Here is a 20,046-nt window from a genome sequence, read left to right as displayed (position 1 = left end):
CAATGGTATATCGTCAGCGCGTGCTTGGCTCTACCCACCTCCTTGCTTGTTCAGCCCACTATGACTAATTTGTTCCCATTGGAAACAACAAGCTGTGATCTATCTTGGTTTAGTTATAAACACATTGATACAACAGTGGTAGCCTACTGCCAGTGTTTTTTTTGAAGTGGTCCGAGACAGCAGCCATTGCTTCGGTGAATAGGCCTATGTTTGTTGCAGTCTATTCTGTGTGCTCAATGTAGCGTTTTTCAGCTAACCCTCGCAAACGTATTGTAATGTTTTGGTGGGCTCGTCATCAACATAAGGCTACTGCAGATTATACAAAGTAGCTACATTGAAACGTTGAGTGCCATTTTATTTTACTACAAAGGGAAAAAAGAGCATCGGCCTCCAAGACGCATTTAGCTCGGAAATTTAAACCCGGTTGTAGATTAAGTCACCGGTGATAGTTCGCTTTAGTTGGTATTTTTTGAAGAAATTGATTTTTCACTGCCTTGACCATGTCGCTTCACGGTAAGCGCAAAGAGATTTACAAATACGAGGCGCCATGGACGGTATATGCAATGAATTGGAGTGTGCGACCAGACAAGCGCTTTCGTCTCGCTCTTGGCAGCTTTGTCGAGGAGTACAATAACAAGGTAACGCATTTTCTCTCCAAACATTCCATTATTAATCAAATTAACCTACATTTAATCTTACTAGGGTAGAACGGGGAACACCGTAACAACAAAGTACATCAAATTCGAAATAACGTCGGAAACCTGTTATTCAATGTGCTAATACTTGGTTAGTAAACCTGGTCTCAGTATTTCGTGTTATTCTTATGTAAATTCATTTATGGATGTCCATCACCTACTTAATATACGGTATCAGTCAAACGTTTGGACACCTACTCATACCAGGGGTTTTCTTTATTTTTACTATTTTCTACATTGTAGAATTATAGTTATGACATAACACATGGAATCATGTAGTAGCCAAAAGTGTTAAACAAATCAAAATGTTTTATATTCTTTAAAGTAGCCACTCTTTGCCTTTGACAGCTTTACACATTCTTGGCATTCTCTAAACCAGCTTCACCTGGAATGCTTTTCTAACAGTCTTGAAGGAGTCCCTACAAATGCTGAGCTCTTGTTGGCTGTTTTTCCGTCACTCTGCAGTCCAACTCCTCTCAGTTGGGTTGAGGTTGGGTGATTGTGGAGGCCAGGTCATCTGATTTAGCACTCATCACTCTCCTCCTTGGTCAAATAACCCTTACACAGCCAGGAGATGTGTTTTTGGGTCATTGTCCTGTTGAAAAACAAATATCATCCCAATAAGCGCAAACCAGATGGGATGGCGTATTGCTGCAGAATGCTGTGGTAGCCATGCTGGTTAAGTGTGCCTTAAATTCTAAATAAATCACAGACAGTGTCACCAGCAAAGGACCCTCACACCTCCTCCTCTGTGCTTCATGGTGGTAACCACACATGTGGAGATCATCCGTTCACCTACTGTGTCTCACAAAGACACGGCGGTTGGAACCAAAAATCTCAAATTTGGACTCATCAGACAGTCAGATTTCCACCGGTCTAATGTCCATTGCTCATGTTTCTTGGCCCAAGCAAGTCTATTCTTCTTATTGCTGTTCTTTAGTGATTTCTTTGCAGCAATTCGACATGAAGGCCTGATTTCACGCAGTCTCTGAACAGTTGATGTCTGTTACTTGAACTCTGTAAAGCATTTGTTTGGGCTGCAATTTCTGAGGCTGGTTACTCTAATGAACTAATCCTCTGCAGCAGAGGTAACTCTGGGTCTTCTTTTCCTGTGGCGGTCCTCATGAGAGCCAGTTTCATCGTAGTGGTTGTTTTCTGCAACTGCACTTGAAGAAACTTTCAAAGTGATTAATTTTCCGGATTCACTGACCTTCATGTCTTAAAGTAATGATGGACTGTTGTTTCTCTTTGCTTATTCGAGCAGTTCGTGCCATAACATGGACTTGGTCTTTTACCAAATAGGGCTATCTTCAGTATACCCACCCCTGCCTTGTCACAACACAACTGATTGGCTCAAACACATTAAGAAGGAAAGACATTCCACAAAATAACTTAACAAGGCACACCTGTTAATTGAAATGCATTCCAGGTGACTACCTCATGATGCTGGCTGAGAGAATGCCTAGTGTGCAAAGCTGTCATCAAGGCAAAGGGTGGCTACTTACTTCAAATATAAAATATACTACATGATTCCATATGTGTGTTTTAATGTCTTCACTATTATCCTACAATGTAGAAATGAGTAAAAATACAGCAAAACCCTGGAATGTGTAGGTGTCAACTTTTATACGTTATGAATTCTGGCTAGCTGGCTAACGTTAGCAAGGTTAGGGGAAGGGTTAGCTAACATGCCAAGTAGTAGGGGCTGGGTGACATGACCAAAATATATCACGGTATAAAAAAAATATATACACGGTATTTTACGATTTTGAATAATAAAAGTTCAGAATGTGCTTTATGAGTAGTGCGTGACCCTACGGTGGTACCGCATCCATTCTAAGTGATTTGAATGTGTCTTGTTCCATTCTGATTGTTTTACACTTCAATTCAACTTCAACCTAAAATAATTTCCTGCATTTCCATACATTTTTGCATTTCCTGCGCTCATTTGAAATAATTTTCACACAATAATTTTCGCATTTTCCGGAGTAGATTCTGTGGGAGACACGTTTATACCATCCAGTCATTGAGCCTTGAACTGTAATTCTATAATGATGTATGATTTTAGGGCTGCACGATATGGGCATTAAAAACACCTTATTTTTACCACTTTGCAATTTAGATCAAAACACTTGGAATCATGGAAATAGAATGTTCATTCTAATTCTATAGTGAGAATATAAATAATAGTGGGCTTTTTGAATACATTGTTTGACATGACAAGAAATGAAAATGCCAGGGAGGCATTATTGTGACAGGGTTGGAACCAGAATGGATGGCCAGTGTTTCCTAGGGGACCCTATAGGTCTACACCAATACTGGTATTAGGCTATGTTAGCTTGCTACTTTTGATTTCAGTACATTTTTGTGACTAGCTAGCCAGCTAATTAGCATTAGTGGCTAACACAATTTAGCTAAATTCTAATAAGAAAAGACAAACTAGCTGTTTGCAGATGTAAGAAACACAAACTAATTGTGTAATTGTAGAACACTTGTGGATTTATATTAAGAAGCAAACTGGAAACAACATCGATGTCATCAAAATTGTTGCATGTGCTGCAGTAACCATGCAGACTGAACACAAGTGTCTCGTGGTCAAGCAACAACAAATGCACTCCGAGAGAGCTCAAGTAGCAGTGTAAACTATAAAAATGGTTCTTACACACAGCATATTTAACAAACCAAACATTCAAATACAATTATATAAGGTAAAGGGGAAAAAGCCAAACCGGTCTGTGCATCAATACTGGTGTGTATATAGTAAAATACGATATACCGCCAGCCCTTCTAAGTAGTTGCAAAGTAGCAAAACATTTCTAAGTAGTTGAAAAGTTGTAACAGCCACTGAAATCCAGTGGCGCGATTTTTGAATCGTTTGAAATACTATTACTTCAATTTCTCAAACATATGACTATTTTACAGCTATTTAAAGACAAGAATCTCGTTAATCTAACCACACTGTCCGATTTCAAAAAGGCTTTACAACGAAAGCAAAACATTAGATTATGTCAGCAGAGTGCCCAGCCAGAAATAATCAGACACCCATTTTTCAAGCTAGCATATCATGTCACATAAACCCAAACCACAGCTAAATGCAGCACTAACCTTTTATGATCTTCATCAGATGACACACCTAGGACATTGTGTTATACAATACATGCATGTCTGTTCAATCAAGTTCATATTTATATCAAAAAACAGCTTTTTACATTAGCATGTGACGTTCAGAAAAAGCATAACCCCCGCAAACTTCCGGGGGAATTTACTAACAGTTTGCTAAATTACTCACGATAAACGTTCACAAAAAGCATAACAATTATTTTAAGAATTATAGATACATTACTCCTCTATGCACTCGATATGTCCGATTTTAAAATAGCTTTTCGGATGAAGCACATTTTGCAATAATCTAAGTACATAGCCCGGCATCACGGGCTAGCTATTTAGACACCCGGCAAGATTAGCCTTCATCAAAATCATATTTCCTATAAGAAAAATGTTCTTACCTTTCCTGTTCTTCGTCAGAATGCAGTCCCACGACTTCTACTTCAATAACAAATGTAGGTTTTTTCCCAAATAATCCATCGTTATATCCAAACAGCGACGTTTTGTTCGTGAGTTCTAGACACTATCAGAATACTAAATCACGGTCTCGTGCATGGCATGACAAAAAATGTCTAAATATTCCATTACCGTACTTCGAAGCATGTCAACCGCTGTTTAAAACCAATTTTTATGCCATTTATCTCGTAGAAAAGCGATAATATTCCGACCGGCAATATGCAATGAGCCTAAACAGCCGAATTAAATTTCTCCACAGGGGCGAATCGTGCACGCGCCTCATTCAAAGGTCCTCTGATCCGCCACTTACCAAAGGCGATAATGTGTTTCAGCCTGAGGCTGCCTCGTCAACCTTCAGGTATTTCCCGGGTTCTGAGAGCCTATCGGAGCCCTGGGAATTGTCACGTTATAGCTAAGATCCTTACTTTTCAATAAACAGATGCAAGACGCACGACTCCTTGTCAGACAGGGTACTTCCTGCATGAAACCTTGTCAGGTTTTTGCCTGCCATAGGAGTTCTGTTATACTCACAGACACCATTCAAACAGTTTTATAAACTTTAGGGTGTTTTCTATCCGAACCTGAACAATAATATGCATATTCTAGCTTCTGAGTTGGTGTAGGAGGCAGTTAAAAATGGGCACACATTTTTTCCAAAATTCTCAATGCTGCCCCCTAGCCCGTAGAGGTTAACTGTCTTTTTTTGAGTGTCCAGGAATTACATTTACTATGTTACGCTTGTCTGAGACCAGGCTGGGTTAGTGTATGTACATACCTAGGAAGTTTTGTTTAAATCTATGAACACTTTTGTTTTATTGATGACGAATGTTTTTTCAGGTCGAATTGTAAATATTCTTGTCGCCTCTTTCTTGATTATTGACCTACGGAACGTTCTACATGTACCTAACCATATCATTTTTATCAGTAAGAAGAGGTGTCAGATTAGACTCAGATTTGTAATTTGTTACAATTAACCCCTTGCCTAGCCAGCACATCTGACCTGCTTGCTTATAAGACACCGCGGAGCCGACGTGAGATATGGCTCAGATCCAGGGATTAGAAATGCGTTGTACTCCGAATTTTTCCATTGTGCTAACTATTACACTGAGAAATGACTGCTAGTGTCAGGCTGTATATACAAATTAGTTGTCTATTTCAGCCTGATTAATTAGACTAGCACAATTGCAACAATATCCGTCACTGTCAATAAAACAAAGGTGTCACTGTTGGGCAGTTCCAGTAAATAAAGTTCAATAATACAGGCTTATCATACTTATCCTCATCACAGAAAACAAGCAGGCTTAATATAGAATCAACCTTTTTGCTGTGATTTGACCGCACATTTAAAATGTTCATATCTTATCCAGAACGACTTACAGGAGCTATATGGGTTAAGTGCCTTGCTCAAGGGCACATCGGCAGGTTTGTCAACTCGACGATTTGAACCAGCACCTTTTTCAGTTACTGGCCCAAGGCTCTTAACCGCTAGATTACCTACCGCCCCATGCTGTTGTTATTGTCTGTTTTCCCCATAGGTTCAGATAGTTGGATTGGAGGAGGAGAGCTCAGAGTTTGTCTGCCGGAACACATTCGACCACCCTTACCCCACCACAAAAATTATGTGGATTCCCGACACCAAGGGGGTGTATCCTGACCTGCTGGCTACCAGTGGAGACTACCTGCGCATTTGGAGGGTAAGAAGCCAATAGCCTACCACTGCCAGATCTGTGCCTACCCTGAATATTGTAGCGACCTTAACCCTACCTCTAGCGTCAACGTCAAGCGGTTCCAATCAGAGAGGTCCATACATGTGAAGGGCTTGATATAGAGACGCGTGGGAAGACGCTCTCCTGACGGGGGTAGTGTAGCGACCTCTTACATCTAGGCGTTCTGTTAGCGGAACCCCTAGCCAACAGCCAATGGGATCGCATGGCGCGAAATACAAAAACTAAAATACCACAATTCAATTTTCTCAAACATACGACTATTTTACACCATTTGAAAGATAAATCTCTCCTGAATCCAACCTTGTTGTCTGATTTCAAAAAGGCTTTACAGCGAAAGCAAAACATTAGATTATGTTAGGAGAGTACATAGACCAAAATAACCACACAGCCATTTTCCAAGCAAGCATATATGTCAATAAAACCCAAAACACAGCTAAATGAAGCACTAACCTTTGATCTTCATCAGATGACACTCCTAGGACATTATGTTATACAATACATGTATGTTTTGTTCAATCAAGTTCATATTTGTATCCAAAAACAGCTTTTTACATTGGCGCGTGATGTTCAGAAAATGTATTCCCACCAAAAACTTCTGGTGAATTTACAAAAATACTCATCATAAACGTTGACAAAATACATAATTATTTTAAGAATTATAGATACAGAACTCCTTTATGCAATCGCTGTGTCAGATTTTAAAATAGCTTTTTGGCGAAAGCACATTTTTCAATATTCTGAGTACATAGCTCGCCATCACGGCGAGCTATTCAGACACCCGCCAAGTTCGGGGCAACCTAAACTCAGAATTAGTATTAGAAATATTGTATTACCTTTGCTGATCTTCGTCAGAATGCACTCCCAGGACTGCTACTTCCACAAGAAATGTTGTTTTTGTTCGAAATAATCCATAGTTATGTCCAAATACCTCTGTTTTGTTCGTGTGTTCAGGTCACTATCCAAAGGGTAACGCGCGAGCGCAATTCGAGACACAAAAAGTCAAAATGTTCCATTACCGTACTTAGAAGCATGTCAAATGCTGTTTAAAATAAATGTTTATGGTATTTTTAACGTAAAATTGCGATAATATTCCAACCGGACAATGGTGTATTCATTCAAGGAGGAAAAGAAAAAACAGCGTGCTCACGGGAACACGCATATCCAATCTCTTTGTCCTCAAGCAGACCACTCAGTAACTGAGCTCCTATACTCTGCCCAGAGACAGGAGAAGGCTCAATCCACTTTCTGAAGGCTTTAGACAGCCAATGGAAGCCTTAGAAAGTGCAATGTAACAGCACAGATACTGTAGTTTCGAAAGGGACTAGAAAGAACTACATTTCTCATCCTACACTTCCTGGTTTACTTTTTCTCAGGTTTTTGCCTGCCATATGAGTTCTGTTATACTCACAGACACCATTCAAACAGTTTTAGAAACTTCAGAGTGTTTTCTATCCAAATCTATCATATGCATATTCTAGTTTCTGGGCAAGAGTAGCAACCAGTTTAAATCGGGTACGTTTTTTTCATCCGGCCGTGAAAATACTGCCCCCTATCCATATCAGGTTAACACTGCTTCGATCTGCTCACGCCAATTCCTGTTGAACGAGGGAGAGCTCGGTTTGTTGTTTTGGGAAGTTTCTTAATAGATCGCCAACTTTTTACTTTGGAACCCACAACGCATTTGTTATCAGCTGCTGGGACTGCTACTCTCTGTCCAGTGATCCTGCCGACCATGGCCGGGTCTGAGGAGCTATTTGGCGGAGCTGCTAGCCTAGCTAGCAGGGTTTCGGGGGTTGAGGGCTTGAACACAACCAACAACGCGGTTAGCTATTGTGGCTGGGGCCACAGTTTGTCCTGGGTTTATGGCTGTCTAGATACCTGCTCTTTGTGTTCAATCTTCCCTGGGACCTGCACTGTCTGGAACTGCGAGGAGTAACAGTGTAACCTGCGTTGCTAGCTACCATGACAAAGACCAAAGCTGGTGAGAGTACCGTTGAGGACAGTACTATCTCTCTATCACGGGTGAAGGATCTTTTTAACCTGTTAGGGACAGATGTTCCGCTAGCAGAACGCCTCACCAATATCCAATGGTATAGAGTGGCGCGAATTACAAATACCTCAAATGCAAAAACTTCAATTTTTCAAACATATGACTATTTTACACCATTTTAAAGACAACTCTCCTTTATCTAACCACATTGTCCGATTTCAAAAAGGCTTTACAACGAAAGCAAAACATTAGATTATGTCAGGAGAGTACCCAGCCAGAAATAATCACACACCCATTTTTCAAGCTAGCATATATGTCACAAAAACCAAAACCACAGCTAAATGCAGCACTAACCTTTTGATCTTCATCAGATGACACTCCTAGGACATTATGTTATACAATACATGCATGTTTTGTTCAATAAAGTTCATATTTATATCAAAAACCAGCTTTTTACATTAGCATGTTTTGTTCAGAACTAGCATACCCACTGAAAACTTCCGGTGAATTTACTAAATTACTCACGATAAACGTTGACAAAAAACAATTATTTTAAGAATTATAGATACAGAACTCCTTTATGCAATCGTTCACTGGGCAGCCGCGAGCTGCCCAGTGAACAAGGCCAAGGTAGCTCCTCTGGAAAGCCAAGAACTTGAGTGGAACGTATATCTTCCTCAGATGACTATGCTGAAGCTGTGTGCCAGAAGGGGAAAGAACTTATTCCAGCCATGAAAGCTTCCAGAGTGCGTGGGGACATTGCTTACATCCGCTATGGCCGGCATTAGGTTTTGATGTTGGTGTGCTGTGCCTTTTTCCCCCCTCCACTCATAGTGTTGTGTGTTCCTTCCAAACAACTCAACTTTAGTTTAATCGGTCCACAGAATATTTAGCCAGAAGCTCTGTGGAACATCCAGGTGCTCTTTTATGAACTTCAGACGTACAGCAAGGTTTCTTTGGACAGCAGTGGTTTCTTCCGTGGTGTCCTCCATGAACACCATTCTTGTTTAGTGTTTTACGTATCATATACCTGTCAACAGAGATGTTAACATGTTCCAAAGATTTCTGTAAGTCTTTAGCTGACACTCTAGGATTCTTCTTAACCTCTGAGCATTCTGCGCTGTGCTCTTGCAGTTGTCTTTGCAGGACGGCCACTCCTATGGAGAGTAGCAACAGTGCTGAACTTTCTCAATTTTATAAACAATTTGTCTTACCGTGGACTGAGAGATGCTTTTGTAACCCTTTCCAGCTTTATGGAAGTCAACAATCTTCAAAGGTCTTCTCCCCAATTTCGTGCTATCCAATTGGTAGTCTTGTCTCATCAGTGCAACTCGTGTACGGATTCGGGAGAGGCGACGGTTGAGAGCCGTACATCCTCTGAAACACAGCCCAACCAACACAGCCCAACTGCTTCTTGACACAATGCCTACTTAACCCGGAAGCCAGCCGCACCAATGTGTTGGAGGAAACACCGTACACCTGGCGACCGTGTCAGCGTGCACTGCAACCGGCTTGCCATAGGAGTCGCTAGTGCACGATGGGACAAGGAATCCCTGCCGGCCAAACCCTCCCCTAACCCGGACAACGTTGGGCCAGTTGTGCGCTGCCCCATGGGTCTCCCGGCTGCGACAGAGCCTGGCCTCGAACCCAGAATCTCTAGTGGCTCAGCCAATATCTGCGATGCAGTGCCTTGCACCACTCGGGAGGCCATCGCATACTTTTTCTTGACACTATGTAGCCTTAGAACTAAGTTTCATGAAATCAATAACTTGCTAACTTCAGATAACATTAATATATTAGCCTTTTCAGAGACTAACAAAAATGATTAATTTGATGATACAGCAGTAGCAATACAAGGATCTAACATCTATAGAAGAGACAGAAATGCTTATACGGGAGGTGTTGCTGTATGTATTTAGAGCCATATCCCTGTAATGCTTAGAGAAGATCTGATGTCAAGTGTTATTGAGGAGTTGTGGTTGCAGGTTCAATTGGCACATCTGAAGCCTTTATTTTGCTGTGTTGCTATAGGCCACCAAGCGCTAACAGTCACTGCTTTTTCCAATTATTGATAAACATGCACCTGTTAAACTGACTTGGAACTGTTAAGGCTCCATGGGTTGATGAGGAATTGATCAACTGTATGGTTGAAAGAGATGGGGCAAAAGGAGTGTCTTAGTCTGGCTGCACATCTGATTTACTGCAAATTGAGAAATTGTGTGACTAAACGCAACAACAAAAAAGAAGAACCTGTGTTATGAAGCCAAGATCAATGATATAAAAAAAACTTTGGCGTACTTTAAATGAAAGACATTCAACCACATCTTTTATCGTATCAGATGGCTTATTCATCACAAAACCATTTGATGTTGACAATGTTTTTAATGATTACTTCATTGGCAAAGTGGGCAAACTTAGGCAGGAAATGCCAACAATGAACAGTGAGCCATCATATTCATCCATAAAAAGAAAAAAAACAATTAATGAAATTCATTGCAAGTTTGAATTTTGTGAAGTTAGTGTTGGAGAGGTGGAAAAATGATTGTTAACGATCAATAATGACAAACCTGGCATTGACAACTTAGATGAAGAGCTACTGAGGATGGTAGGGGGCTCAACTACTATATGTCATATCTTTAATCTGTCCCTAGAGGAAAGTATTTGTCCTCAGGTCTGGAGGGAAGCCAGTCATTCCACTACCCAAGAGTGGTAAAGCAGCCTTTACCGGTTCAAACAACATACCTATTAGCTTGCTGCCAGCTCTAAGCAAACTGTTGGGAAAAAATTGTGTTTGTCCAAATACAATGCTATTTCTCTGTAAACAAATTAGCAACATACTTTCAGCATGCTTATAGAGAAGGGCACTCAACATATACTGCACTGACACAAATGACTGATGATTGGTTGAAATAAATTGATAAGAAGAAGATTGTGGGAGTTGAACTGTTGGGTTTCATTGCATCCTTTGATATTATTGACCATAACCTGTTGAAAAGTTATGGCTTTTCAACCTCTGCCATATTGGGGATTTAGAGCTTTCTATCTAATATAGCTCAAAGGGTTTTCTTTAATGGAAGCTTCTCTAATGTCAAATATGTGAAGTGTGGCGTACTGCAGGGCAGCTCTAGGCCATCTACTGTTTTTCATTTTTACCAATGACCTACCACTGGCATTAAACAAAGCATGTGTGTCCATGACATGAATGGTGTGGCTGTTTAACAAGTTGAGGAGACTAAATTACTTGGTGTTACCTTAGATTGTAAACTGTCATCGTCAAATCCCGATTCAATTGTTGTAAAGATGGGGAGAGGTCTGTCCGTAATAGAGATGCTCTGCTTTTTTGACACCACACTCCAAAAAGCAAGTTCTGCAGGCTCTAGTTTTGTCTTATCTTGATTATTGTCTAGTCATGTGGTTGACTGCTGCAAGGAAAGACCTAGTTAGGCTGCAGTTGGCCCAGAACAGAGTGACACGTCTTGCTCTTCATTGTAATCAGAGGGCGGATTATAAATACTATGCATGCAAGTCACTCTTAGCTAAGAGTTGAGGAGTGACTGACTGCACCACTTCTTTTTATAAGAAACAATGTGTTAAATCCCAAACTGTTTGCATAGTCAACTTACACACACTTACCCCACCAGACATGCCACCAGGGATCTTTTAACAGTCCCCAAATTCAGAACAAATTCAAGAAAGCGTACAGTATTATATAGAGCCATTATTGCATGGTACTCCGTTCCATATCATATTGCTCAAATGAACAGCAACCCTGGTTTAAAAAAACAGAATGCAACTAGGGATATATGATATATCGGTGAACATATCGGAGTCGGCCGACATTAGCTAAAAATGCCAACATCGGTATCGGCCGACGTCTGTCTAGTTTAACACCGATTTCAAAGCTGTGTGGATCGAGCAGTCATTTGAAAGAGTAAGAACATTTCAGCGAGACAACTCAAAGGCGAAATCCATTAAAGCCAAGATAATGGAATTCATTGCCCTTGACAGTCAACCGTTCTCTGGCGTGGGTGATGTTGGCTTTCGCCGACTGGTCGAGCACCGGTACACTACCAAGTGTGCAATTTTTTTTCAGATGTTGCCCTACTGGAGTTACACAGTAATAGCGTCACTGCTATTAGCTTCACAACATACATACTATGGAATGCTGTTTGGGTCTTTGTGTCCAAAAAAAATACAGTAGCACTGTCAAAGCTGTACAAAAGTCTGAAAACACCGGCCACGAACGATGTGTTTTCAATACCGCGTTGGTTATAAAGCATTTGTTGCACCGCAACTTCTGGGGTAGCTAGCTTTTAGCTTGGTACCTAGCTAGCACCAATACAACCAGCCTGAAAAAAATGACCAGTAGAAACTGCAGTCATTTTCATTTATTCTTTGCAATGATTTAGGAAACCTTGTGAGTATTAGCTAGGTTGCCACTTGTTGTTTGTCTATTGAAATTGACTTAAATAAATAGCTAGCCAGGTACTTAACCCTGTTTCCCAAAGCTAACGTTATAAGCAGCCAGCTAGCTTCATCTAGCTAGTGAGGCTCGACCGGACAGGGCTATGTGTTGTGAAGCTAGCTACAAAATGGATTAGGCACAATAGTGGAATTTGCAGTTTGCTTTCAAAATAAAAGTATGCCATTGACAGTGATGCAAATGAATACAAATTGAATAATTATGCCATACTTTTTATTTTGAATGCTAAACGCAAAGTCCACTGTTGTGGCTAATCCTTATTGTGGATAGCTTCACATAGGTGGGTCCGACCACCATTAATCAAATAAGAACTCTTTTATATTAAGGTTATTTTAGATGACACCTAGCTATATAGTTAGCTGGCTAACTATATAGCTACTGAAACAGATGTCGTTTCGCTATGTTTTTGGGAAAGAACATTGTTTGCATCCATGAGCTAGCTAGCTTTTTTTATGACCAGCACTGTAGGTGCGCGAGACAACTTTACCAGCATCATAGCATATGAGTCGTCGTGACATATGAAATACGAGTGATAGGTAATAACTACGTAAAAAAAACTTAGGAACACGTTAAATTTGTGGTCCTGATTTGGTCAGCAAGCTTAATTGACATGTCAAGTAACTATTTGACAAGTCAAATCGTGTTAAATAGTATATTTTTTGACATGCAAAGACCCAAACGGCGTTCCATAAAAATCCTGGTTGAGAATGAAACGAATGAACAACGAAACTGCACAGGAAGTAAGTGAAAGAAATATAGGTTTGGTAATGGAGACATGCGTAAGTGCCAACAATAACTTTTTGGTGTGTCTGTGTGTGTGTGTGTGTGTCTGTGTGTGTGTCTGTGTGTGTGTGTGTGTGTAACCTGTATTTAACTAGGCCAGTCGGTTAATAACAAATTCTTATTTACAATGACGGCCAAACCCGGATGACGCTGGGCCAATTGTGCACCGCCCTATGAGACTTCCAATCACGGCCGGATATGATAAAGCCTGGATTCGAACCAGGGACTGTAGTGATGCCTCTTGCACTGAGATGCAGTGCCTTAAACCACTTTGTGTGTGTTAACTGTACTAGAATGCTTAAGGCTGCTAAAAATGTTAATACCGGTTATCAGTATAGGTTTTTTTTTGGGGGGGGGGGGGGCAAGGAAAATATCTGATATTGATATCGGCCAAAAATGTCATATCGGTGCATCACTAAAAGCAACACCTCAAGGCACAACGTCTCTCCCCTATTTGCCCTAGATAGTTTGTATGTATTGATATGTACTGTAAGCTATGTGTGCCTTTTTAAAAAAAAATATATATACTTCTTAATATTTGTAGTTTTGTTCTTGAGCTGTTCTCGTCTAATGTTCTGTATTATGTCATGTTTTCTGTGGACCCTAGGAAAAGTAGCTGCTGCTTTTACAACAGCTAATGGGGATCCTAATTTTATACCCAATACCTAGTGACTTTGTGAAGAGGTTCGGATCAGTTGGCGCAACGGTTAAGGTGTTGGGTTGACAGTCACTTGTGCCAGGTTCGAGTCCCGGCTGGGACTACCCTCTTAATTGGGGAAATAATTTTATTGCAACTAGTATATGAAGATTGGTCTCTGCTTTCCTGCTTTATCTCTACAACTGTCAAAAGCTCATAGCTGCATGTTGGAGTTATTTATAGGCTTGGCATATAAAGCAAAAAAGGGGAGGGTGGCGCTGCAGTTATTTGCCACCAGGACAAAAAAAAAAAAACATATATATTTCTGCCGAGGCGCACTTTGAAGATGCTAGAACAGTCCACATTTTATCTTTTCCTCTGCAATGAAAACAAGTAATGAATAGAAAAATCTGAAAAACTATTTTACTATTGGGTTATCTATTTACCTAGTCGGCTTGTTGTGTGTTCTATGTGAGAGAAACATGCATTCTGACAAGCATTCAATGCATACCAGTTCTTGCAATCGTGGGTGGAAACAGAAGTTTTAATGGCCTCTTTTTAAAGCGGGGGATCCCAGCTTTCCATTTCTACTTTATTTATTTCTCAACTCCTAAATATACGTGAACTGCACCAATTTAAATCTAGAGATCACATTTGGGATCTGTCTGGTGTTTAGCCCAATAGAGTAAATGCAGATGGGCTACCCCATGCTTCTGCCTATTAAATTATAGCCATAATGCTGCATCAGTTGGTCTACAGGTGATAATGCTTATTGCTAATGGCATATCTGATAATATAGACCAAGCATAGTCTAGATGCATGGTCCAATATGTATAAATATTTGTAACAAATCATTTTTCCAATATGTTGTTGTTGTGCTCATTTCTGGAGTTGGAAATGTATATTTTAGATGGTGTCAGCATAATAAAATTTTCATTCATTTTAGAGTAGAATGCCCTTTTTGAAAAGTCACCAGAACTGAGCTTCGTGGTCTTTCTACATAAAACTTATCCAGGGTGGACATACAAATTATCCAGGGGGGAACACTCGGGGGTATAAATATGTCTGCTTCATTTGATTCGGTGATTTAAAAAAAAAAACTTTTGTTGGTCCTGACAGGTGAGTGACACTGAGACTCGTCTGGAATGCCTGCTCAACAACAACAAAAACTCTGACTTCTGTGCACCGCTGACATCCTTTGACTGGAATGAGGTGGACCCTAACCTGCTGGGTGAGAATAACTTTATCCTTTTTTTTTTTTATGGATATTACCGGATTCTCTGGACGCCTCTTCCAGATTAGCTTATTTTGAACACTAAATGTCAATAGCAAACAATTGAGTCTTGAGCAAGTATGAGCTCTTGACGTCTCTTCACAAACAAGAGACTCTAGCATATACCATTAGCTCTCCAGGTGTCATTGTTATACAGCCTTGGTTGGTCTCATTTTAAAAAAAATTAAAAAACCCTAAGACTTTGTGTAGAGCATTCATAATGTCTTCATTAGCTCTACATCGACACTTCACTTGACATTTTTTAAGCAAAGTCATACTACATGAAAGGTGATATAAAAGGTCCTTACATCTGTTGCTTTGTCAAATGCAGCATAACCCTTTTGCCACCCTTTATATAGCATGCCATTTGCTTATGAATGATACATAGGCCTTAAAGGGTATAGGAAGGCATCATTAAAGATGTGTTGTAAAGCTTTTGTATAATTTCAGCCAGTAGTTTTATCTCTGACAAGCCAAAACGGGTCCCCTGCAATTGAAATGATATGTTAGAAATTCCAGTTCATACAACATATTACGAATTTATAAGTGCTTAAGATCCTGTTCAATAAATCTCATTATGTTTCTTCTCTGTAGGTACCTCCAGTATTGACACCACCTGCACTATCTGGGGCCTGGAGACAGGTCAGGTACTAGGCAGGGTCAACCTGGTGTCTGGCCATGTCAAGACTCAGCTCATCGCCCATGACAAAGAGGTAAAGGCACTGCAGGGGTTAGGCCAGAGCTGAAATAAATTAAGTTCCAATATCCACACTTGCGTACTTAGTATGTGGTGATGTATTGGCCATTCATGCTAAGTAGTGTGCTAGTCTGGATATTGGGCATAGGCAATGTAATGGTATAGCAATGTTCTAAGTGATCAATGAAATGATGGCCTCCACCCGTTGTCAGTTGTTGTATTTTAGCCATACTTGCCTAAAGTATCTGTCAAGTCAATAGACTATGAACAAACCATATTTTCTATCGAAACAGATGTCACCTGTTATTTCACCAAATGTCTGTCGTATGTGTGTGTGTCCTTGTCGCAGGTCTATGACATCGCATTCAGCCGAGCCGGTGGTGGCCGGGACATGTTTGCGTCGGTGGGGGCAGACGGCTCTGTGCGCATGTTTGACTTGCGCCACTTGGAGCACAGCACCATCATCTACGAAGACCCCCAGCACCACCCGCTGCTCCGCCTCTGCTGGAACAAACAAGACCCCAACTACCTGGCTACCATGGCGATGGATGGAATGGAGGTCAGCTCTGCATCTTTTTGCCTGTTCATCTGCATGTCTGTCCCATCCTTCATTGTACTGCATGTGATTTCAATCATGTGATTGATCAATGCTATAGCAATTCAAATAATGCATGTTTGGTTATCTGGCTACAATATTGGACCAGTAAAAGTCGGTCAATTATGCTAAATAAAAATTCTAGTGGTCTATGATTATATGTATTCTACCTTAGCATGCGCGTTTTTCTCTGTCTGTCCCAGGTGGTGATCTTGGATGTCCGTGTGCCATGCACCCCAGTGGCCAGACTTAACAACCACCGCGCCTGTGTCAACGGAATCGCCTGGGCGCCCCACTCCTCCTGCCACATCTGTACAGCAGGTAAGCCCTCTGTTTCCTCCTGCTTATCTTATACAGTATTATCCATGTGCAAATGTGCCAACCAGCCATGTGCTAACCTTCCAAGTAAAAAAAAAAAAAACGTATTTGTTTCCTTTTTTTTTTTAAGCAATATATGGAAAATGCCAAGGACTTTGGGATTATTTGTACTTAAATTAAAACATGATAATATAGGGTACAGTTACTTAAATTGGTTTTTGGGTGTAAAATGCTAAAGTTGGCGGATGGTGGCAGTGGCTAGGTAAACAAACTCAAAGCTTGCAATGCACTCCGTCCTTCAATAGAGTGCTTGCAAGGTATGGAAACATATGTCAATTTGTAATTTGGGTGAACTATCCCTTAAATGTATATTATTGATTTGATTAATCCATAAGATTCTGTTGACAAAAACATCAGACATTCTCAGAAAATATGAATATAAATGAAATGGCACATCTGCACCGCTGGTGAGATTTTATAAATCGTTGTTCCATAACATCCCCATGGAATTATTTAGTAAAACTAGAGCACAGGGCTGAAAAATGTATAGCATCGATTATCAAATCTGCCCTCTAGTAGCCCAGAACACAAGCATTGATTTCAGTCTACAATACACTAACTACTGTCCCCTTTCCTGTCCGGAAAGTAGCGGATGACCATCAGGCACTGATCTGGGACATCCAGCAGATGCCCAGGGCCATCGAGGACCCCATCCTGGCCTACACGGCCGAAGGCGAGATCAATAACGTCCAGTGGGCATCCACCCAGCCTGACTGGATCGCAATCTGCTATAACAACTGCCTAGAGATTCTCCGCGTCTGACATAACCTGGGCTCAGCTCTTAGCGGGACAGTCTGAGGTGATCCTTGGAATCTGATCTGAGCTCAGTGTCGACGTCCTATTTTAATACAGTTGGTAAACCGAGAGGGATAGTGTAACTCCGGCCCGCTCAAGAACGGACATGGCAACTTCATTTTTATGATCTGACGTCAACAGGGACTCCTGTTCATGTAGGACTGAACTGTATGATACTGGATTGTGTATGTGTTGTTGCCCTTTTCATTTGAGGATAATGTTATAGACGCCCTTTACATTCAAAAGGGGGGCGACAACGTTACCCACAGACAATGTTTACACCCTCCTGAGTAACTTACGGAAATGCTCAAGACTCCCCATGGCTGCCTCTCAATTTAGAATTTTCTCAGCGGCTGTTATTTTTGACAGACATGTTTGAATAAGATGCGGTTCATTGTGAGATCATGTTTGTGAAGGGAAAACAAGAACACAAATCAAGAGTAGCCAAAAGACTCAACTTATCACAATTATACCCACACTTACCAGGGCACTTTGTTTAAATCTGAGACTTTTCAGCATGTTGTTTGATAAGCGTATAGGCTTTAACATGTGAATGGGTCTATTTCTTTAAAGTGGTCTTTGGTAGAATCAGCCGTTGCTACATTCATTTTTGGACTTATACATTTAATGATGTGTACCCATTTGATTCTTGAATACTATAACCTATAAATGCTTCATGAGCTTAGTTCAAAGTCGTTCCAAATCAGAACCCAAAATATAAGCTCATGTTTGTAAACAAAGTAAATGTAAACACTGTATAGCCTCAACATGGTAAAACTATAGTTTTGATATCATGAATGGTCAGTACTTGCATCCATAGCTGTCTACGAATTTGAGTGGTTAGATTTCTCCAGCCCCACCCCTCAGCTTTTGACCGAAACGGGGGCAGGGAGTCTCTTATTGTTTCTACTGCCGGTTCCGCTTTTAAACTTTTTTATTTTTTTTAAAAATGCTGTATAATGTACGTAGTTATTAGTTGAGTGGCCATTGTAATTTACAATATCTTTATTCTCTTAACACCCCATTTATGTCTGAATCACACAGTTTCAGATCATATGGTTATATTTAAAATGGGACTGAATTCAACTGTTCAGGTATTCAAAAAAATGTTTATCTTCACATTTACAATTTTGCCATTGAACACAGTGACAATTGTGATATGAAAAACATCTTTAATACAAACTACAGTTAATATCTGCATTGAACTTATTCATCCACTACTACAATACAGCTTTCCTATTTGTCTTACTTGGTTCTGCCTGTAAAATATTGTAAAACATGTTCTTAGTGCTAAAGGTAACCCTAAACACTTTGTGTATAAACTAGATTAGGTGAATGTATATGAATTGTTGTAATGTACAGAGAGGGATATTGTATTGTTGAGGTGCAAATGTCATATCAAGAAGGGGTTGTACTTTTTACATTTTACTTCAAGCCTCGGTCGTAAGGGCTACGTAACACTGTCACAATGACATAAACAGCCATGACAGCTGGTGTCACCTTATGGCAACCAACTTTAAAAAATGACACACCATTAATAGGCTTAGTCAGTGGTGGTGGGGGGGGAGGGGAATAAGGGAGGGCTGTCAAAAAAAAGTTGATTTGTTTTATTACTTTTTTTTATTGGGTACAGGGGAGGGCAATGCTTTTTTTTCTCTTCTCTCTGTTTACATTCACCCTTTTTGCAGGTTTTACTGTGTCATTTATTCTATCCTAGACAGATTTCCTCATCTGCTTGCGTGCACCCCCCCTATAGGTTGTTATCAATAAAACGTCACAATACGGTGCAGAGCGTTCGATTTGGCTGCTCTGGGTCAAGGAGACCCCCAGCTCTGCTATAACCATTGACAACTAAGCCTATGTGCTGTTTTCAAGGGATTGTTAAATAAATATGAACTACACTGAACAAAAATAAATGCAACATGCAACAATTTCAAAGATTTTATTGAGTTACAATTCATATAAGGTAATCAGTCAATTTTAATTAATTAGGCCCTAATCTATGGATTTCACATGACTGGGAATACAGATATGCATCTGTTGGTCACAGATGGATCAGAAAACCAGTCAGTGTCTGGTGTGACCACTGTGCATCATGCAGTGCGACACATCTCCTTCACATAGAGTTGTGTATTGCTGTCCCACTCCTCTTCAATGGCTGTGCGAAGTTGCTGGATATTGGTGGGACATCTAGAGCATCCCAAACAGGCTCAATGGATGACATGTCTGAGTATGCAGGCCATAGAAGAACTGGGACATTTTCAGCTTCCAGGAATTGTGTACAGATATTTGTGACATGGGGCCGCGCATTATCATACTAAGAGATGAGGTGATGGCGGCAGATAAAATGGGCTTCAGGATCTCGTCACGGTATTGCCTTCGATAAAGTGCAATTGTATTCATTGTCAATAGCTTATGCCTGCCCATACCAT

General features: G+C 40.5%; 1 protein-coding gene across 2 annotated transcripts; it reads left to right on the top strand.

Moving 5' to 3' along the window:
* Positions 1 to 136: 136 nt before the first annotated feature.
* LOC115162097 (DDB1- and CUL4-associated factor 7) lies at positions 137 to 19,549 on the top strand. Of its 2 annotated transcripts, none has more exons than XM_029713070.1 (7): positions 137 to 638; positions 5,792 to 5,950; positions 14,996 to 15,107; positions 15,744 to 15,862; positions 16,196 to 16,405; positions 16,645 to 16,762; positions 17,409 to 19,549. In XM_029713070.1, the coding sequence occupies exons 1-7, from the start codon at positions 501 to 503 to the stop codon at positions 17,579 to 17,581; spliced, it is 1,029 nt and encodes a 342-aa protein (XP_029568930.1). In that variant the 5' UTR covers positions 137 to 500; the 3' UTR covers positions 17,582 to 19,549. The 2 variants fall into 2 exon arrangements, with proteins under 2 accessions (XP_029568930.1, XP_029568925.1); XM_029713065.1 differs by having other exon boundaries at positions 17,406 to 19,549.
* The last annotated feature ends 497 nt before the right edge of the window (positions 19,550 to 20,046 follow it).

The sequence above is a fragment of the Salmo trutta genome, chromosome 2, assembly GCF_901001165.1.
Source record: "Salmo trutta chromosome 2, fSalTru1.1, whole genome shotgun sequence".
NCBI classification, from domain to species: Eukaryota; Metazoa; Chordata; class Actinopteri; order Salmoniformes; family Salmonidae; genus Salmo; species Salmo trutta.
This window is presented reverse-complemented; position numbering and strand designations above follow the sequence as displayed.

Bases quoted from the DNA above. Each gene is read 5' to 3' on its own strand.
- LOC115162097 (XM_029713065.1), top strand. From the start codon at position 501: ATGTCGCTTCACGGTAAGCGCAAAGAGATTTACAAATACGAGGCGCCA. The intron at 5,951-14,995 runs GTAAGAAGCCAA...TGGTCCTGACAG, and splicing joins ACTACCTGCGCATTTGGAGG to GTGAGTGACACTGAGACTCG. The intron at 15,108-15,743 runs GTGAGAATAACT...TCTTCTCTGTAG, and splicing joins GGTGGACCCTAACCTGCTGG to GTACCTCCAGTATTGACACC.